At 43.6% G+C, this 22,183-nt stretch overlaps 2 protein-coding genes across 2 annotated transcripts; one reads left to right on the top strand and one right to left on the bottom strand.

The window, feature by feature from the left end:
• Positions 1–8,228: 8,228 nt before the first annotated feature.
• On the top strand, positions 8,229–11,205 carry LOC9654231. Its single transcript, XM_024669324.1, has 4 exons — positions 8,229–8,517; positions 8,578–8,601; positions 8,715–10,747; positions 10,800–11,205. Exons 1-4 carry the CDS (start codon positions 8,286–8,288, stop codon positions 11,151–11,153), a joined length of 2,643 nt encoding a protein of 880 aa, XP_024525092.1. The 5' UTR covers positions 8,229–8,285; the 3' UTR covers positions 11,154–11,205.
• Positions 11,206–18,561: 7,356 nt separating this feature from the next.
• On the bottom strand, positions 18,562–19,031 carry LOC112344480. The gene is made up of 2 exons (XM_024669356.1): positions 18,973–19,031; positions 18,562–18,920 (listed from the first exon to the last, which is right to left on the bottom strand). The coding sequence occupies exons 1-2, from the start codon at positions 19,012–19,014 to the stop codon at positions 18,567–18,569; spliced, it is 396 nt and encodes a 131-aa protein (XP_024525124.1). The 5' UTR covers positions 19,015–19,031; the 3' UTR covers positions 18,562–18,566.
• Positions 19,032–22,183: the final 3,152 nt, after the last annotated feature.

Raw genomic sequence — 22,183 nt, 5'->3', positions numbered from 1 at the left:
TCCTCTCACAATCAATTATATAATTAATTTAGGTGGCTCTTTAAGATTCTCATATATCTCTAGATTCTAAAAAATTATATATTTTGTTAAAATAATTAACTTGTCCTTTGCAAGGGTATAGCTAATTAAAGCCCACAATACAAAAGAATATCTTTGTTCTTTCTTGTCAATTTCTCCCCAAATTTTTTTTAAGTGCTCGAGCAAGGAGAAGATATAAAGGAATTCTACTTGAACTTTGATCAAGAGCCTCTGATTGTTTTCTCTAAGAGTGTTATAGGAGAGAGCTTCCTCTGCAGAAAATTCAAGCTGAAGCTAAGATCAGTTAGTTTGGAGAATGTATGTCGTGATAAAGGTAATCAGATAGAAAAATCCATTCTTCTCGACAGTGGTGTGGGAGAGAATAGAAATCAGTGGGATCTTGATAGATGTACAGGTCAGGAGATTCTAATTATAGAATCTCTGAAGCGAGTAAAGGAGAGTGCATCAATTTCACTTCCAACTATACAAGGAGTGAAGGATGAAGTTGTTATTCTCTCCAGTGATAAAAGTGAAGAAGATGAGCTTCCCAACATAGCTTCCCAAACAAGTAGATGTGTTCCTTTTGGACCAATTTTTGATGTAGTGGGTAAAGCATTTCGGCAATATCGATCATTATGGTTGGAATTGAAGGAGTTCTAGTACATAAGAGGTGAAGAGCTTCCATCTTCCTATAATGGAAATATATTCTTTGAATTTCTACCGCCTAGTTTGTCAAGCAGAAAGAGGGGCATGAAGACACGTCTTGATCCACATAATTGGTACAAGGTAAAGACGACCCACTTCTCCCATTTCAATGGATCTATGTCTATAGTCCATTGTGGTGGACAGCTTCAGTGTGTTATTGAGAAATGCATTTTTTATCATGGCAAGAATATGTGTTTCTTTGAAGGCTCAGCGATCAATCCCCTTAGGCATGGTGAAGTTGCTACAGGGTTTAAATGTCACAAATGTGGGGTAACACTTGTGTGTCAAGCATGTTGTGATGCAAAAATGTATTATTTTTTTTTACAATAGTGCATGTTACCACCAACATGTAATAGAGGAACGAATTTGCCATGATTCTTTTTGCAATTTGAAGGCTGCTATTACTACAAAGGTTGGGAAGAAAAGTGCTACATCTCCAAAGTGTGTTCAATAGTCTATACTAAAGGACTATATGGTGGACACATTGCTGCAAGCTGATAGCAAAAAAGAGTTCATGGAGAGTAGCTTGAAGAACTTGCTTCAAAATATAAAACCCATGAAAAATTTAAACAGGTATAATATTAATACTTAACTTTACTTTGTCACTAGAAATTTTTTTTTTTTGGCAGAATAAAGAACTGAATGTGAGAAGGGTGAGATGGAAAGTTTCAATTTAGATTGGATGCAATTTTAAAGTTAAAAAGAAAATGTCCCTATAAGTTTATTCATAGGAGTTTGTTTGTTAGCCAAGTGACTTCGAATAATCAATACCCTTTCATCTTTAAGATGTCCACCTTTGCTCCTACTTCTGGTGTGGACCTTGTACAGTGAATAGATATGGATGGCAATGGGGACGTATCTAATTCTTGGATCCATTTCGACCACATGGAACAAGTTCAGGTTGGTCAAGAATAGGAGCCCATGTTTATAATCACAAGTAAGTGGCTTTTCATTTTTTAAGGATTCCATACCGATTTATATTATAACTATTCCCTTTATAAGTTGTAGTGTAGCTTGACTATAGTTATAGCCGAATTCAAGGTTCAAGATTTCCAAGTTCAAACCGTCATTTGGACATGTATATCCGAGGTTGTTGAACAACAAACTGGGAAGAAACCGAACTTCTGCGGTTTCATGGCAGATGCTGTTGGTGCTAACTGATTGGTTGTACAATAAGTATTTGGAGATGATAAGAGTTAGCAGTTACAAAGTAGAAAGAAGAATTGTGAGTTTCATTGGGTAAAGAGTGTCAATGAACATTGCCGATACATCAAGTTTAGCTTCTATCACGAGTTCAAACAACTTTGTCGAGAATGGATGGATGCACCAACTAAAGAGGAGCATGAGGCAAAGGCAAATGAGATGTGTATATGGTGGCATGAAGGAGACAAAGTGCCAATTAAACACCTTCCACAAATGGAATGCTAGCTTGCATGCTGGGAAGTTCGAATGTAAATTGATGAGGATAGAATGAAGACCAAGGTGGATTGTGTTGGGGGAAGGAGGGGCACTTCCCCTAACACTCGCTCAAACACAAGAAATGCTTCAATGCTCTCTGCAAATGCCCCCCCCCCCCCCCCCCCCTTGCCCTTGTGGGGTAAGGGTTTTATATAAGGAAGATGGGGAATATTTTGAGGACCAGAATATTCCCTCTCTCAATGGCCATGCCCTCATATGCAACCATGGTGGATCATGCTAGCTCTAGACATGCAAGAACCCTCTGAAGAGTGTAGAGTGTCCTTCTACTATTGATGCCAAGTGCTGGTAATTGTGTGAAATAATAGAAACTCTAGAAAACAAAGTGGAAAAGAAAGAAAAAAGGTAGGTGTGAAGTTTGAAGACAGGGAGGAAAACCCGGTGGGAAACTTTGTAGTCAAATTGGACCCTGACGTTAAAGAAAATGTGCAGAAAAAGTGTGAAAAGAGGAGGAAAATAGAGGAAAAAAAAGTGAGTACCCAAAGAACTTGACCCGTACTTGGATTTCAGCTCAGGAAAGTATAATATGCAAATGCAGCCTTTTGATGACTTCCAGTATGCTTCAAGGATTGGCTGAAATCGAGAAAGAAAGAAAGGTAGAAGAGGGTATGCATTGCCCAAAGGTGGTAAGTGTAAAAATGATGAAAGATGGAGTGATATGGTGGAGTACTGAGATGGTGGTGGCACTCTGAAAAGGTGGCCATTTGTAACCGTTGGCCCGTAAAGTAAGCACTGACCTCTCAGAGTAGCCGGTAACCGATAACTAGTAACTAGTAACCAATAATTGGGAACTCGTAACCTGTAACTAGTAACCACCTGCTCTCGCTCCTACTCTCAACTTCCTTGTACAGGAAGCTACTGCCACAATCAGAAATCAAAATGGCAGGAACTCTGAATCTACAAATAATGTACTCGTAGACGAACTTTGTTGTAGACTATTGATCAGCATGTTGCAAAGGGGTGGCCTCAACCCATTTTGTGAAATAGTCCGTCCCAATTGTTAGGGGAAGGAGGGGTGCCTCCCCCAACGCTCGCTCAAACATGAGAAATGCTCCAATGCTCTCCACAAATGCCCCCCTCCTTGCCCTTGTGGGGCAAGGGTTTTATACAAGGAAGATGGGGAATATTTCAAGAACCAGAATATTCCCTCACTCTCTCTCACTCTCTCGGTGGCCACGCCTTAACATGCAACTACGGTGGATTGCACTAGCTCCAAACACGCAAGAACCCTCCGAAGAGTGTAGAGTATACCTTTGCTACTGATGCCAAGTGCTGGTAGCTGCGTGAAATAGTAGAAACTCTAGAAAAAAAAGTGGAAAAAGAAAGAAAAAAGGTAGGTGTGAAGTTTGGAGACAGGGAGGAAAACCCGGTGGGAAACCCTATAGTCAAACTAGACCATGAAGTTAAAGAAAAAGTGGAGAAAAATAGAGGAAAAAGAATGAGCACCCAAAGAACTTAACCCGTACCTGGATTTTGGCTCAGGGAAGTGTAATATGCAAATGCAGCCTCTTGATGACTTCTAGTATGCTCCAAGGATTGGCTGAAATCGAGAAAGAAAGAGAGGTAGAAGAGGGGATGCATTGCCCAAGGGTGGTAAGTGTGGAAATGATGAAAGATGGAGTGATATGGTGGAGCATCGAGATGGTGGTGGCACTCTAAAAAGGTGGCCGTCTCTAAAATAAAAGTAATAAGGGTGAAAATGGAAGGAGACGTAGGCCTCAAACAGTAGGAGTAGCCGGTAACTGGTAACCAATAACTAGGGACTTGTAACCGGTAACCACCTGCTCTCGCTCCTACTCCTGCACTTGCTCTAGCACCGATATTGTGGAGTGATATGGTGGAGAGCCGAGATGGTGGTGGCACTCTGAGAAGGTGGCCATCTCTTAAAGTGTTAGGCCAATGGTCTGATGTGTTAGATTGAAGAAGACAACAGTTGAAAAGGACGGCATAATCGCTGGGTTGTCGGTAAAGAGAGGTGGCATGTGTCCACTGAGTGCTGGAGTAGAAGACAGTGGCTATGGCTTCCGTGGCCTTGCCTAAAGATCCACCTAGGTGCCTTGAGTGAACAGCTTCACCCGGTTGGAAGAAAGGCACTCCAGAAAAGCTAGTGCGTCGTCGGCAAATGGTCATAAGGATATCTCGGAAACGGCACGTCCAAATGAGGTGGTGTGTTTTGCTGATGGTGCATGTATGTGTGTCCATGGTATGGTGTAAATGTGACCTCAAACAAAGATGTGAATGATGGTGAAAGAATGAAAGATGCAAGACAGGCATCTAGAGATAAGTGCAGGCAACGCTGCTGGAAGTGATTGATGATGGAACTGTGAGTGTACATGATATGGAATAGGTGTAGGAAATGTGTGGGGTATAGTAATGGTAAGGGAAGGGCCAGAGAACTTGGAACATAGACCGGGCCAAGTGAGGAACCTCCACACAAATGGCAATGCAGCTTGAGCACGAAATCCAAGGCATGGGCCAAGAAACACCCTCTGAAAGTAAGAAAAGGAGCCATAAATGTAAAGTGAAAGAAAGGAAGTAAAAGAAAATGAAGAGAAGAGGAATGCCTCATCGGATGAAGCGTTTGAGGTGAGAGTGGTTGTGAGTGTGTGGGAGCTCACGTCCATCAGCATCAACTAACACATATGCACTACCTCCAATGTGTCACTGGACAAAGTAGGGGCCAGTCCAGCGAGGGGAGAACTTCGAAGGTGGCGTGAACTCCTTGAGTAGAACAAGATCTCCATCCTTGAATGGTTCAGCAGACCACTGGTGATCAATGACTGACTTTATGTTCTGCTTGCCTCGAAGGAGATGTTTAGTCATGGATCGTCGCTATTCTTCCAAGGCAAGAACCTCCAAGTCATGTGCATGAAGCTTGTCCTCATTGCTAAGCTGCATCGCTACTGTGTATCAAAGTAAAAGTGAGAGTGATGGCACCTAGATCTCCACTGGAAGCACGGCCTCTGTCCCATAGACAAGGGAGAATGGGGTCGCGGAGATGGATGTCTTGAACGACGTCCAAAAGGCCCACAATGCCGTAACCAAGTGCTCGTGCCAATGCCTTGGATGATCCTCTGCAAGCTTTGAGATGAGTCGTCTTCAATATCCTATTGCTGGACTCGGCCTGGCCATTGCACTCAGGATAATAGTTGCTGCTCTTCACATGCTTGACCTGTAGCCATTGGAGAAGATGCTGCATGTGAAAAGTTCGCTGGAACTCTTGGATGGTCACAATCCAAGATAAAGTACGAGGACTGTGAAACGGTTGCTGTAAAAGAAAGGTCAACACATTAAAACAGACATGGAAATGGATATAGGCTCCAGCAAGAAAGTGACAAAATTGCTCCAAGGTATACATAACAGCCATTGCTTCTTTTTCCGCATCCACGTACTTCTTCTTGGTCTCCTTGAACGAATGTGAGGCATAATATGTTGCATGTGGTGGCTTGCCAGGCTGTGAACATTGGCAAAGGCATCCTCCAAAAGCCTCTGTACCCGTTGTGATGTAAATGTTGAAAGGATGTTGTCGTTTTGGTGGTTGGAGTACCGGGGCCGTGCAAAGTGACTGCTTTAGTGATTCAAATCAAAGGCTTGTTGCTGGGGCTCACCCCAGACAAATGGAACATTGTGTTGTAGTAGAGTTATCAGAGGCTGTGAACGTGCAGCATAGTTGTGGAGGAAACGGCAAAAGAAACCCATTTACCCAAGGAAGCTGCGAAGCTGCTTCACATTGGTTGGTGGGTTCCAATCCAGAATCTCCTGAGCCTTGGATACCTGGGGCTTGATCCCATCCTGCAAGACATCAAAGCCTAGCAACCGGCCTTCAGTCATCTCGAAATTACACTTTGCCGGGTTCAATGAAAACATGTGTTGTCGGCAACGAGTGAAGATCTATTCCAAGTGCACAAGGTGGTCCTCAAAAGAGTCAAAGGTCATGCACAGATCATCCATATGCACCCTCAAGGTGCCTCCAATCAAGTGTGAAAGGCGTGGGTCATAAAGCGTTGAAAAGTAGCTCCAACATTACACAAGCCAAACAGGAGGACGTTGAAAGCGAAGACGCCCCAAGGTGTCTGGAAGGTCGTGAGATCTTGATGATCTGGATGAATGAAGATCTGGTTGTACCCTGAAAAGCCATCCATGAAAGAGTAGTAACGGTGTCCAGCCATCTCATCCACGATTGCATCGATAAATGGAGTCAGAAAGTGGTCTTTCGTAGTTGCCTTGTTCAAGTCTTGAAAGTCAACGCATAGGCGGAGTTTACCATTTGCCTTGCAAGCAGGGACAAGATTGGCCACCCATTCTGAGCTCTCCAAAGGGTAAATAAAGCCAACTGCCAGAAGTCGCTCGATCTCCAACTTTATCTCTGAGTGAGCTGCCAGGCTGAAATGCCACATGTTTTGACAGATTGGTTTGGCTGACTCTGAAAGCACAATATTGTGCATGATTGTGTCCATGGGAACTCTCAGAAGTTGGCTGTAGTCCCAAGCAAACACGTCCTTGAAACAGTGAAGGAGTTCCAAGAGCTTTGCTGTGTTTGTTGAAGCAAGCGATGTGGTAATAAAGACTGTGTTCTTGTCATCACCTAGGAAAACAACATGAACCATGGAGTCTGGAGAAACCCTTGGGCTCAAGGGGCTCATCTATCTTAGATTCCTCCCTGAATTTGGAAACCAAAGAGCAGGGAGTGCCTTTTGCCTCTCGCGTCATAGTGATTGCTTGATGGGATAACCTATTCGCCCAAAAGTTTTTCTTCATGAAGGACACTTTAAAAAGTCACATGAGAGAACTCATCCTTCAGGTTGACTGCCTGCTGCCATAGCTCTTTTAGCTTCTCTTTGCGGACTTGGTATTCTTCAGTAAGTTGACGTATGATAAGTTGCACATTTCCAATGAAAGTGACTCACCTAAACTATAAGATCTGTGGCCAACTTTATGGCACTAATAGCTGCCAAGTACTCTGCTTCATTAGCTAATGTTGCTGGCAAAGTGATAGAGAGATTGGCTACTTTGTTCTCCGCAGAATCAATCATCCAAACTCCAATGCTGGCAACCTTGTTTTTGGGCAGAAAGCACTATCGAAATAAGCTGTAATCATAGAAGTGTCCTCTTCTTCGAATAAACATGCTGGGGACACCACATCCGGTAAGATTGTCTCTAGTAAGTCAGGCAAGAACGTTGCTATTGGATCTGGAGTCTTTGTCTGTTGTTCTCTTTGCTTCTGATGCTTTGAGTGCTCAATGTCCGATATGAGGACTATAGCCAAGTACTGTGCAAGTGAAGGAAGATCCTCCACCAGGACAAAGAATGGACCAAGATCTCCACCATATTTTGTCATGTCGACAATATACACCTCTTGAGGAGTCCTCTTGAGAGTGCTCTCTAGTGTGCCTGACCGTGCAAACTCCTCTAAATGCTGGCTAAATCCCGGGACAAGAAACAACATGTCTCAGAGCGAAAACGTGACGGGAGTGTCAATCAGCTGTTGAAGAACTGGCTTCGGAACAAGAATAGCTGTTTGTTATGATCCGGCGCAAAATGACAAAGATCTAATTGCCCTAGACTATGCTATGCCACCTTTTGAGGTTCCTCACCACCCAACCACCCCCGAGCTACCTCAAAAGCTTCACTGTGCCGCCGCTCCACTGTGAGCCTTAGGGTAGGTTAAGTCCCTTACCCTAACATGCTGTAATATACCCTTGAGCCTCCCTTTGACCGACGTTGATCACATAGTCAAAGCTGGCACCTAACACTGTTGGTGAGATCTCAAGAGGAGAAAGGAGTCTAAGGTAAGTTATGAGGAACTAAATTTAAACCTATATCAAATTATATAAAGCTAGATTTTCTTACTCTTTTTCTTTAAGAATATATTTGTTAAGTTTTGATTATTTTAAATTACAATAGTTTTGTAATCCTTTCTTTTAAAAAAATACTATTATAAAAAAGTTGTGGTGCTTAAAAACGTTTAAGATGAGGGTTTTCTGTCTGGAAGCTGGATAAATTATAACTCTGATTCAGGAATATTCACTTGAGATCTGAACCGTTCCTCATCCGTGCCCTGATTTGCATTAGGGTTAGGAGTGGGGATGGCGTCTGGCTCTGAGCCCTTGCCGGTGGATGGGCTGATTTTCCGCCTCGAAAGGCAAATAGAGGGAGTCCTGACGCAAATATGTGAGGCTGAGGAGCAGCTGAAGGCAACAAATGATGCTGAGGAGAAGCGGTACTGGCGGAGAAGGGAGGATCAGCTGAGGCAAAACGAGAGCCAGCTGAGGCAAAAGGAGAGCCAGCTGAGGGAAGAAAAGCTTATCTTACTCAAGGGTAGGCATTGGATTTGTTCTTGACTTGTTCTTCCATCGCTGACAAATTTTGTTTTTGCAGCGCCTGCCACTGCCACTGATTCTGGTAAGATTTATGTTGTGTGTGTGCTTCTCTGGTGTACTGACGAAGTGTTCATTGGTCTCCTTGCCTTTCTATGTGTTCGTTCAAAGCCTAATTGTTTGATTTTGATTAAGCAGATGTGCAAGCTATCTTGGACCAAGTATGGAATAAGATACATAGAGCAGATCGACAACTTCCTAAGCCAAGTCATTTTAAGGCCAGTTATCCAGACGTTTGCAAAGGGACGGTTCCTCAAGCTCCTGGCAGTCGCAAACCTTGCCTTCTCTGGCATTGCCTCGAGGAGCCTTTTCGGGCCTCCAAATACATTCTGGATCAAGTGGATATAGCCCGTCCTGGCCTGGTGGTCCTTTTCGATGTTTCTGGCTCTGGAAAGACTCGAACACTATATGAGATTGCAGTCGACCGTTTGGCTCTGTATTTTGTAGGTGTTCCTATGGGACGGATTGGATCGGAGGGCTCTGCAGACTTGGATGCGCTGGTTAGTCGGCTAATGGTTCTGTATCCAGGAAACCAGTCAATTCCGATGCGCGTGACGCGGTGCTGCTTCAAAGCTGTTCTTCTCAGCAGATTCTTCATCTTAGACAAGTTGAAGGAGGTAGCAGGAAGCATGCCACCTCAGGTTTGGGCCAAGTACTGGTTGTTTAAGCAGGTTGGATTTGCGTTACTACCCTTCAAGAATGACCCGTTCTACGTTCTAAGTGATAGACTACTCGAGTTAGTATCCAGTGACTGTGGGATCGAAGAGGTATTTGATCGTTTGATCGAGACACACAAGAGGGACTGGAGTGGGCCGATTATACTCGACGAATGCCAGGTGGTGCAGGACACCTTGGTGAATAGGTTTGATTCACCTACAGCTGGGTCAAGAACAAGATCTCTATTGGATGTGTTTGTGCCGGTGTTGGTCGATGCTGGGTTTCGCACAAGCACGTTCTACTATTCTGGTACAGGAGGAAGTATGGTTTCTGTTGCACGCAATATTTCTGCTACACTCAAACAGAGATTTTCAGTTGCAGTGTTCTGTCACTTTGGGGGATTTTATGAGGAGGCCGACCTGAAGGATTATGCTAGTCGGATCCTTGAAGATACATCACAGGTGGATTTTCACAGGGTCTTCCAGCTATACAAGGGGCGGTATAGGTTTTTCGTTTCAGCATTAGAATCGTTTATCTCTGAAAAGCTACCGCTCAGCAACGCAACTGCTTACTTCGTTGAATACGCCAAAGAGGTTTCTACTACAGAGTACAGGCCAATGGCAGTTAACACTTTGGGACGGAGTTCGCCCTTTCTTGACAGAACAGTCTACACAAGTGTAAAAGACTTTTTTCGGAAGCATCCCCTGGCTCTCGAAAAACTGAGTCTTATACTCTTCCATCAGTTCTATGGATTGAATGCTACGTATGTTGCTGTCAAGAACCCCAGCTTGAGTTTAATTCAATACGGACTAGCGAGGTTGGATGGCCGTCGGACGCTTGAAATGCAAGATTTGGATTCTTGGAAGGACGAGTCAGACACAGCGAACGTTCTATTGCGTATTGAGGAGCCTCTGGTTCTCCATTCTTTGTGGCACTATTTAACTGTCGGCGAACCAGCAGGCCTATCGAGTATAGCGGATACTGCTTATTGTTATAACGCCCAGTCAAGTAGCAGCGGAGTTGGGCACGGATACGAAATGATTGCAGTGGAGATGATTGCAAAAGCAATGGACGGGATGCAACCTGCAAATTTGATCTCTAGGTTTCTTCAAGATGGTGTGTACACGGTCACTTCACATGAGTTAGAGATTCCAGAAATCTACACTAGAAGAGCGAAGCTTGTGAAACCAAGGATCCACAGTGAACAAGTGGCGCAGATGAGACACGAGCATAGTAAAGGCTCAGATGTGTATGATGTCAACGCATCAAGATATACTCTGCAGGAGTACATCAATGCTGTCAAGGAGAGGGACGTTTTCCCATCCGTTTTATGGACAGGAGAATCCGGATTTGGGCCAGACGCCTTGTTTTTTCTAGACATGTCGGAGGGAGATGGAGGTGGTCAAGGACAAGTCTCAGAGACTGACACTGCTTGCTCCACCTCGCAGCAGCAACACCCGATGATCCTTGTTCCCGTTCTTGTGCAAGTTAAGACAAGTAAGGCGCTTTACCAGGTAAGCAACATGTCATCTTTTGATGTAATTGGACTTTTTTCTTTTGTTGTAGGGTGAAGTCAATAATGCTTTTTATACCTTGGATCTGAACAAGCTTTTCCAACACAAGAGTACACCGACCCCAACTGAAGTTACTGGTGCTGACTCTCTTCGAGAGTTAGCTCGTAATGGGTGCATTAAACTCTTGGTTTCTACAGATGTTGTTAATCTGAAGAAGCAGTTAGGTAACCTCTATTTGAGGGAGGAAGCGTGCAGCAGTCGAGCTTTTATTAGAAGAGGTGAAAAGAAAATGAAAGTGGATCTTGGCACAAAGGCTTTGCTTTGTGTTATCGATAAAGGTAACATCTTGGCTTTCGTTGATTCATGGCTGGTGGAGGCTACGTTTGTTCATAAAGATGCTATTTGACTAAAGATTAAAAGTTAAATATAAACTACAATATAAATGTATTTCATTCTTAGTCGGGAGCCACAAGTAGTTTTGTGTCTTTCTTTCTCATACAATGTGAGCTTATGATTCATTTTTCTTCTTCTTTTTGGTTCTTGGTGACAAGAAAGGAGTCTCCAACAAGCAAATCAGACTGAAAATCCTTTTGCCAAATGTCATGCTGGTAGATCTTCCACGTGTTCCAGTTGGTTTGTGGTGCATTGCAGGCTGCAAGTGATTAGCCATCGGACAGAGAAAATCGTTTCAAAGCAAAGATCTTGTTGGATATCAAGCAAGCATGCGACATAGTCTTGTTTGTCCACAAACACCAATCTCTTAAATCCAGACTCACTTCAAATGGATGCTGTGGTTCATTTTTGTTTTTTGTTTTATGACTATGATAACTTGTAGGATAGAACGATTGGAGTTGTGACCAAGGAGATGGTCACATTGCTGAAAGAGCCTACAAGATTGTGCCGCCCAAAATCAGAGATTGTTCAAAAGCATGGAGGTATTTCTACAAAACCATTAGCAAGAGGAATAGGCTAGTGGTTCTAGAAGCACAAGGAGGATAGATGGCAAGGAGATGCACAAAAATATACAAGTGATGTCTTGAGGATTTGGATGCAGGCATTTATGGATGGAGCATGCAGAAAGACAGAATTATGAAGATGGCTAGGCCTCACTTGTGAGTTGAACAGTGTTTGAAAGTGTGTTCTCTAGTGAATTTAGATTTGTCCTGTGGGATTTTCTTGGCAATGTGGATTGCATCATAGTGCAGAATTTGGCTGGAAATTCCATGCATGATTGATGATCTTGTGCTGCGTCGCCCAGTCAGAGAAGCAGTTGGGGTTGAGGTTCCTTACTAGAGATTAGTAAGGGAGGAATGAGACTGGGGCTTTGTGCTATGTTTAAAATAATTAAGGTTTTATTGTAATTAGGTTACTATCCTTTCTTAAAAGGGCCATGGGATACAAACTTGAAGATAACTATAAAACTATGGAATGTGGACTATGGTTGCCACTTGTTGAGGGGTTCAACCCTCAACATGCTAAGAGAAGAACAAAACTTTATAGAAAAGAGAAAGAGTACAATGGCAATCCCTAGCTAGGGGCTCTTGTTAGAAGTTTCTCTAGCCTAGGGGATGTCACAGCAGCCACATAGTGGCATCACTTAAAGTGATTGTGGCATCTTCTACAATCACTAACACTTCATAATTCTTGTGAGCACCTCCACTTGAGTTCACTTCTTTGGAGACACTTTCTTGCATACTTTAGGGGCTCTAGATATTGTCACACATAGCTAAGTTCTAAGTTTCCTCATTGTGGCAATGCTCAATCACTAAGAGAGAGTTTATCAAACTTCCTATACTATGAGATCTTTCCTTTTCTTTCTCATCCCTTTCTCTTCCTTTCTCTAGCTTTCTTTCACTTTTTTTGTTTTGTCCAGATGGTGTTTCCTTTGGAGAATTGAAATCTTTCTTGAGTTGTTGTTCCTAATGTTGCATCAATCTTGTTCATCTAGAAGTTCAAGTTTCTTCCAATTTTAGTTCTTTGTCCAAGTTCTTCTCAACATCAGTTCATTCTACATATCATCCTTTCCATTCTTATATTCGCCATTCACTCATCTGGTCACTCATTACACCATTGTTCATCATTCATTATACTTGCCTGCTCATATTTCATCCCATTTCCACACCATATATCCATGTGCCATTCAAATCTTGGAAAAAGTCAAAGCTATGTTTGAGTGATATATGTGATGTGGAGATGCATGGATATTCCCTAGGAGTTGTTTGAGGAGAATTTGCACTAGAGGACAGTAGAGATCTGGAGGAAATTGGCAGGAGAACTAGGTATAAAAAGGAGAGTGATAATATGGAAGGGTTAGGTTGGGCCTCACCCCCTTATGAAGCATTTAACAATGTAGAGCTGCAATATTCTTGAAACTATAGAATTGTAATTTTCTAAAACAAGTAGTAGGGCATTTTTCTCCAATTTGTTACATGTTTTATCATTGCATTTATCTCTAATTCATGATCATTATCCTCAATGTTTTTTCTTTCTATCTCTTATGTATTAGTTATGTTGTACAATGGGACAAATTATAATTCATAGCATTTGAATTACTATCTTGAGAAGAAAAATTGCAAAAGATTTCTTGTTAGGTGCCAGCTTTGACCATATGATCAATGTCGGTCAAAAGAAGGCTCAAGGGTATATTAAGGCATGTTAGGTAAGGGATAGAACATACCCTAGGGCTCACAGTGGAGCGGTGGCGCAATGGAACTTCCAAAAAGAGGACTTTCTTACCTATAGGATGATGGATGGGGAGTGGAGGCTCTCGGGCAGCTGGGGTTGAGGTAGTTTGGGGGTGGTTGGGTGGTGAGGAACTTCAAGAGGTGGTGTAGTCTAGTCTAGGGAGACTAGATTTCTATCTTTTTGCGCCAGATCATAACATAGGTATAAAAGGAGTTGGTTGCGATGGCCAACCGAGTTGAACGCTGGAATCCTATTGTCGATGGTGGTGCCGAAGATAGTGCTGATTGTGGAGATTTGGACCATTCAAGATGTTGTTCATGAGCTGCGAGCCTTTAATTGTAAAAAACAAAAGATGCAATACAAGATTGTAGCACACATGGTTTTTACCCTTTATGGTAAAAACCCTTTGTGATTTACCATAGGGTAACACCACGAAGGGGAACCTAAACCCTCTTTATGCCACGTGACACATGCCACGTGTCATATGCCACGTGTCCAAAGGACAGTGAGGCAAAACCTAAGGTTTAGGGCTTTGGGCCACTAAACAAAGGAACGGTGCCAAACTCCCAAGCATGGAGCCAAGGAGCAATAGCACTAGAGCATGGAACAACCCCTAAGCATTCAGCCCAGGAGTGAACGGACAGGAGCACAGAATGACTTGGGACAGTCGTAAATCCTAATGCTAGGACCAGCATGCAAAACAGAGCCAAATGGAGTCTGGCGCTATTTTGGTATATCGGTGGCCTAAAGCAAGGATATAGCTACTTCACCAGTTAGCATGGTGTGGAACTTGGACTTAGACCCAAGCCGGACGCAGAACAAGGACAGGCACGCAAGCGAAAGCTAGACTATACCTCTATTAAAGAAATTACAATTCTCATTGATTTATATCTGGAATCCTTGAATGGTATCATTGAATCCTCATAGGTTGGTCGGCCATGCCCAACCTACCCACAATGGCTACTTGGATTGTCGATCCCATTGGCTTTATGCTCAGTGTTCCTGATTCTTGAGCTGCTATCCCTACTATACATTTGGAATCCCCCACAGCCCCCCCCTCTTTTGAGGAACACATGCTTTGGGCTTTCACCCCAAGCCTCCCTTAGTATCAGGAGTTAGTCTCTGGGATAAACTCAAAACTAACTAAATATGGAATGGAGCTAGATTGCGAATTTGGACATGGGACGAACACCATTGTGTTCAGGCCAATCTCTACATTCCGTAGATATGCCAAATGAGCAAATCTAGACACTTTTTATAAATAGCATTTGGGACCGAAATGAGACTAACACAAAGGGCATGATAGCGAGGGTGTTTGGCAGACACGGTAAGCTATCATCCAGCAATATTGAGGGACTAATCTCAATAAATGAGGGTTCTTGTCAAGCCAGTGCAAGACAGAGTAAAAGAGAACTAAAAAGCTGGGCCAAGTATGTTTGGCTGAATAGACACTTAGGATTTCCATCCTTATGCTCATCTGGCCAAGTACAGATGCAAAGTCCAGTTTACTAACACTTGAACAAGAGGGGCTGATAAAGGGTCCAGCAATACCGACCTCCTACCATCGTGGCAGTAAGGAAAGAGTGTCCGTAAGGATTAGCCAACAAGTAACTTTCGATACCCGAAGTCACATTCGTGACACTCTCCCCCCCCTAGGGAAGATCGACGTCCTCATCGAGTTTAGAATACCACTAAGGAAACAACTCCAGAAAAAGTTCATGGTATTCACGCTATGTGAGAAATGCACCAACTTAAATGAGTTAGGAGGCAACTTCTTTGTCTAACGCGGATGCACTACCAACTCAGACACCTTCCGGCCGTCGCTAATAAGGAAATTGTAAGCTCCTGAGTTGGGACTTCCCGGGAGGTCACCCAGCCCAATACTATTCAAACCCAAGGACGCTTAACTCCAAATATCCCAAGACCCTTAACCGATTGGAAAAGGGGGTGCACTCTTGTGCATGGGCCCTTTCCCTCTATATCTGAACCCCATGGACCGTCTCTCAAGTCGTTCTCTTTGGTTGCTTACAGAAATGATCAATGGAGTTAGCCACCCTTGCTACTTTGGGAGTCACCCAGCTTACAAAAGTGTGATATGCCCCTGCCCGTAGGGACATAGAGAGAGAAGCCAGAGGCCCCAACCCTCATGAGCAAACAAACTAAACCCGTCAGTAAAGTTTAGATAGACTACTGTAAACAGGCAGTTAGAGTTGTTTACACAGTCACGCCCTTTTAATGGAATAAGGAACATCAATAGAGAGGTAGGTGATATGACCAGTCGACAGTAGCTACCCCATAACTAGAGATTTCACCATGCACACGAAGTCTACCTATACTGGCCCAAACTCAAAGATCAATAGATGGACAATATCAAAGTCAAAGACAATGACAGCTTAGAGACTTAATTATCAGTGAATAAATCTTAGATTAGAACACAAAAGCATTTTAAGTAAGTTATCATCTGATAAACCAATAGTATAGGATAGGAACCACCAAGATCACTATCATTGGAAAACATAGGATTCACCATCAAACAAAATTCAATAGCAAATATATCATCAAGTAAACTCAATGATAAAGTTAGCTATCAAATATGGTAGATAGTATGCCAAACAACTTACTAAAGATAACTCAAAGAACACAAAGTATTATTGACTAACAAGCAAAATGCTCGTGAATGTGTTAAGGCGTGGCCATCAAGAGAGTGAGAGAGAGAGAGAGGGAATATTCTAGTCCTCAAAATATTCCCCATCTTCCTTGTATAAAACCCTCCTCACAAGGGCAAGGGGGGGTATTTTGTGGAGAGCAGTGAAGCATTTCTCATGTTTGAGAGAGCGTTGGGGGAAGTGCCCCTCCTTCCCCCAACAAATGGTGAACCCGGCGTGACGTGCAACACTTTCTGAAGCATCATTTCTCTCTTTTCTTTTGGCCGCAGGATTTGGGAAAAAATTCCTTGTTCATCTTGTGGTGGTTTTATTTGATCTTGGGCGTGTTGGGTAGGTCTGGAGCTCCTCTCTCCAGCAAGGTATTGCACTCATCAAGTTGTGCAGTATTTGAAGAGATACAACATTTCTTGGCTTAGTGGGATGAACATTTTGGGGTTTTCACTTTCTCGCCTGGATCCTCGGCCAAATTTCTCAAGGTAATGCATTTGGGCTTGTAGATCTGGCCTAGATCTACGAGATGGTGATTCTTGGGGCTAGATTTGGCCAAATTGGTGGCATGCAAAAGGGGTTTTCTTCTCCGACTAGATTGGGTCATCTTTGTAGCAGGAATTTGTGCTCCTCCAGGCTTTGTTTTGGATGCCGTTTGAATCTAAAGGTGCTCTTGGTCCTAGGATTTCTAAAAATACCAATGGCACCTTAATATCGATTTACATCAGTGACATGCATATGTTTTTTCACAATATTGGCATTCCGGGCTACCTCTTCTTGGATTTTAGGGAATATTAAGCCCGCTTCTTCCCAAATTCTTGCTATAGAAGGTAGACGAGGTTGAGCTCTTTCCAACAAGTCCACCAACAGTCAAAATGGGGAAGGATTGAGACGAGAGGACTCATCCTTCTCTTTTGGGCTAAACTTTGTTAGAAGTTCCTTGGGAACAAAGCAATCTTCAAGGAACAGGTAGCCGGAGGAGCAGGAACAAGAGTTGGCGTCGGAATAAAGATGGTAGGAACAGGCACAGGGATAGGAGTTGGTGTTGGAATAGGCGCAGGGGTAGGAGCGAGAGCAAGGGTTACCGGTTACAAGTTACAGGTCCTCGATTACTGGTTATGGGTTACCGGTTACCAGCCACTCCAGCGGCTACTCCAATGGCTACTCCAGCGGCTACTCCGGTGGTTACCCTACGGGTCAATGGTGCTTGAGGCCTATATCTACTTCCCTTTCAGCCCTTATTTCTCTTCGTCATAGGCATTTTGGGCAACTTTGAGCAAATTGAGCACCAGCCTACAGTCTTCTTGCTCCTATCAACCCAGTTGCCTTGACCGGGCATTTGCAGTGTTCAGGGTATTTGATGCCGATACAAACTAGACGTGCGACAAATTGGCACCCTTTTACCATACCTCAAGGCCCTAAGGTACGAAGTAAACTTTCTAATATCCAAAGGCAGCTTCAGTACGACACTGCACCTTCTCGGGCCGAGTCCTCTTCATCCTCGGCAGATTCTAGTGACTTAGATCTACGAGCTATGGCGCAGCCACCTTTAGCTCGACCTCAGCTCCATGTTCTGTAGAAGGGGAGTGATCTGCCAACATTCTCAGGTGTTGGAACAGTCTCTCCAAAATCTCATATCAGTCGCTTTGATTACTACTGCACCATAAACATGATCGTCGATGATGATCATATGTGCCGCAACTTCTTGCAATCTCTTGAAGGCAAAGCAGCAACTTGGGCAGATTCTCTCCTCCCAGAGGACCGGACAAACTTCTAGACAGTACTTGCTTCTTTCAGAGAACGTTTTATTCAAGAAAAACCCACAAATTGGTTACTTGTCGACCTCTTTTCGTTCCGGCAGGGTGCTCACAAGTCTGTTCCTGACTACATCACATGGTTTCGAGCTTACTGGAAGCAATGTTGGGATTGCAGAGTAGTCCAAGAGGGGCTGGGTAGTTTTTGAGCTGAGCTCACGAGCTGAGCTCAAGTCAATGAAAGTCAACGAAAGTCAAAGGAAGTCAATACAATCCCCTAACTAGCGAAAGTTTAATGGCACTACCTTAGTTCGTCCCGAACCAAGAATTTTTAACATAAAATCTAGGTGTTTAAGGTATTCCATAAGCTCATGTAGATTATTGGTTCGACATGAACTAATCTTTTAGTCTACAAAAAAAGAAAATAATATATTAAACAATATAATTTATATTAAAATCAGAATATATTCAATCTTCTTCTGCTTCCATATCCAGAAAAGTAGAAATGGGTATAGTGGAATGCTCCTTCACTATAGGCTCGTGTTGTATGTAATGTTGTGCCATACGCTCAGCATAAATAGGTAAGTGGAATTGACTTTGGTCCATATGATCATCCATATCATCAAGATCAAGCGTGTGGACTGAAACACTGTGTGTGATAAGTGTAGACCTAATAAAATAGAAACATTTGAGAATAAATATTATAGATTATTTCAAGCACTAACATCACCTGTCGCAAAATCTCCTAAGAATGTCCTCAAAGGCACCCTCCTTCTCAAGTGCAAAAACCGCTCGGCCTGTCTCTTTTGCTGCCTGCACCATTGATCCAAATCCTGCTGTAGCATCAAGCACAATCCCCTTTGGCGGACAAAATAACTCCAACAAGATTTGCATGGCCGTGACCGAACGATGTCGATAACCAGGGAACGCTGGGTGAAGAACGTCCGAGTCAATCACATTTGGGATGATGTCTGTAGAGCTGTCATATCCTGGTAAAGCAAGAGCAGCACGCTCGTCAGCTCGTGTGGCATTACGCCGGTTCCCAATGTGGCATAGAGCATGGTAGTTCCAGGAATAAATCTGGAAAAAAAAAATAGAATAGAGTTAATTTATAAATAAAGAAGTCACACACCTTTCGCGTCTGCCTGCTAGTGCCTTTTGTGTCCACCGCCATACTCGAAAGAAGGCAGCCAGATGAAAACTCAACAAATCCATCATCGTTGTCAGCCAAGTGTGCGAGAAGGCCTTCCCACATTGGAGAGCGAGGAAGGATCATGACAACCACACCCTCGTATGTCATGAAGCTGCTCGCAACCTTTAAGGCTTGGGAAATGTGTTGGGCCTGCAACACATTCCATGACGGAGTATCCCCCTGTGGTGGTGCCATCCCATCGGGAAGATCAAAAAAGATGAAATCGATCTTCCCATAAGGTGTGAGCTGACCCAAACCATGGATCCACCGATCAAGCATGTAGAGCTCCCGACTAGTAGCATCTAAAAGCTGTGTGTAATCCCCAATGAGAATAGCAACTTCCCCAACACTGGCCGTTGGGGATAGAGGGCGAACCTGAAAATCAATTATTAGAACTAAAAGTTGAAGATAAAATTCATGCTTACTAACCTGTTTATGCATCGCTGCAGAGGAGAGCTCTTCTAGGTCGTCATCTGTAGCCGTAGGGAGGGATGGGAAGAATGTCTTAGTCCGCCGAAAAGACTGATGGCTGCTCTCTGCAACATCTATAAAAAAAAAAGTGAAGTCAAGAATGAATAAAAGAATGTTCCAAATCAAAGTCCTTACTCTCATGAAAGGTTTCATGACGGCCCCTTCGGGGGTTGAGAGGAGCAGGTACTGGAATCTCTTGTGCTGGAATTTCCTGTACAATTTCCTCTGGTTCAACAGTATTTGGATTTGGCATGGTTTCCTGAGTGCTGACTTCTAGGTTTAGTTGTTGAACTTCAACAATGTCGTTATCACAGTCAGAAAGAGCCTCTGGAAAATAAGAATATAACTCAAGGTTAATATTTCCTAGCTAAGTGCTGAGTTTCAAGTGAACCTGGATGACATTCAAGGTAGAGATCTAGCTCGAAGTCCGATGTTGGCATCTGCTCCACGAGTTCAAGGTACCACGGGCATAGCTCCCTCTCATGTGTACAAGGATAGTAGAACTCTGGCTCATACATCCCAAGCTTCTTGCCTCTAGTCAGGAGCTTCTGCAAAACACCGGTTGTGTATACCGGTGCGCCGGGGCTATATTTTAAATATCTACAAAGTAAAACAAAAATATAAATACCAATATATAAATGAGAATTGAAAAAATACCTGTAAACCATGCGCCTCGCAAGAAATGGTTGTCCTGGTTGGTTCTTGAACTCAGCCGAACTCGTCCCACCACGTGGAAGCCAACCATTCCCTAGCTCCGCAAGACAAGCACGAATATATTCTTCGAGAGTGATACCTGTGCGGGTGCTGGAAAGAAACTTCTCATCCCAGACTTGTAGCATCTCCTCACCAGCGGCAATACTCTGAGAAATGTACGCCTTCTCCTTCATCACCTTCTCCATCCTTATCTCGCAGCGTTTTTCGTTATTTCGCAGCCAAGTGTTGAGAAGTTCCAAGCAGACACTTTGTTCAGCAAAGGACATTTTACTCTTAGAGATGTTGTAAATGAGTTCCTCCGGTGCTTTATCAGTTCCTACACACACAAAGAGTTATGAAATGTTTCACAAATTTTATAAGAACTTACGAACGCGAGAACAAATCTCGGCAATGCTATCAAGCCATTCCTGCCCGCGTCGTATGTCTGCAATCGAGAGCAACTTTTTCACCTTTGTTCTCTTCGTATTCAAAATTCGCTGCTCAATCGCATGCCACTCCATCTCCTTCTGCTGCTCGTCCCCTCGAGCATTTTTAAAGAATGACGCTCTTTCTCCTTTGATTATGGGCTGCAAGAAACATTATGTAAGTTGATACATACTTCAATAATAATTTACCTTCGCCCAGACAGCAACTAGAAAATCAAGTGGCAGTTGGTACCAAGTCTGCAATTCTTGGCCTTTCCTAGCTCCTAGCTTCACTCGAATTGCTTCAAATACCTCACGATTGTACAACATTTGGACCTCCTCTAGCGAGAGCATGCCCATAAACCGAAGGTGCTCAATGTCATGTACCAATGTATGAGCTTGAAACGCAAATTGGTTTAGCCTGCAAAAACACGATATTAGCTAAGTTTACAAAAAATAAATTCTTACATGTTGATCTTATGGCATGCCATGTTGAGCTTCACAGTGTGCTCCCGAGTCATTGGTTCGACAAGTGTGACTGGAACACTAATGTGTCGTTCTTCGTCATCTCGGAACTTCTCTTGAATGCACTTCCAAAATGCCAGCCACCTATGGTTTCCATCGATCACCCAAAAGAGCTTTCCAATGAACCCTGCTGTCTCCACATGTTGTCCTAAGAATCCATCAAACTCACGAGACTTTCGCAGCCATATAGGATCCCATTTTTCCTCAAGTTCAGTAGTCACTGACTCTGTCCGGCCGGTTCCAGGGAAAGTTGGTGAAACGATGAAGGTACCAGCTGTGCTCCCAAACCCGACCTCGGCAAAGGAGCTGTAGATAGCCATGTTGAGGTCGTAAGCTGAGCGCACCCAATGGCTTTGAACCAATCGGCACAAAGGAACTAGAAATCGATGAGGGCCATTCCACGCCATTTCCTGTAACACTTTACTGACTGTCCGTTCTTGAGCTTGGATAATTGTGTCCCGAACACGATCATTCAAGATGGTGTCAGAATCATGCATGCATAATCCCTCACCACCATTAGCTCCCCCTGCACCACCAGCCTGAGGAGCAGTAGGAGCAGCTACCATGCCCCCAGTAGCCTCTGTAGTAGATCCACCTACAACGCTACCAATAACGTCCTCAGCTGGTTCATTGACCTGGCCGCGAGCAGCCTCAGCAACCGAAGGCATAGCACCCCCACCACCGCCAACATCAGATGCAAGTACCCCACCACCAGTACCCGTAGCCTCAGGAACACCAGTACCAACAGCCTCAATAACACCAACATCGATTTGAGTGTTCATCTCAACATCCACGTCATTGTTATACTCATCGTTGCCTCCAGCATGACTAGCCGAAACTTCATTAGATACTTGAGATGAATCTCCACTCAATCGGCCAAGCCCACAGCGATCAAGGCGGCTGCCTTTTCCTGGAGATCGAGACCATTGAGGTTGGCCTCGGCGCTTCCTCTAAAATAAAAAGCAAAACTATTAAAACATCTAACTTGTAATGTAAAGCAAACCTGTGGCATTTGAAGTTCAAGTCCCTTTTTGGAA

The sequence above is a fragment of the Selaginella moellendorffii genome, unplaced genomic scaffold, assembly GCF_000143415.4.
Source record: "Selaginella moellendorffii unplaced genomic scaffold, v1.0 SELMOscaffold_4, whole genome shotgun sequence".
Lineage (NCBI taxonomy): Eukaryota > Viridiplantae > Streptophyta > Lycopodiopsida > Selaginellales > Selaginellaceae > Selaginella > Selaginella moellendorffii.
The sequence above is the reverse complement of the archived record's forward strand: the minus strand, read 5'-3'. Positions and strand labels throughout refer to the sequence as shown.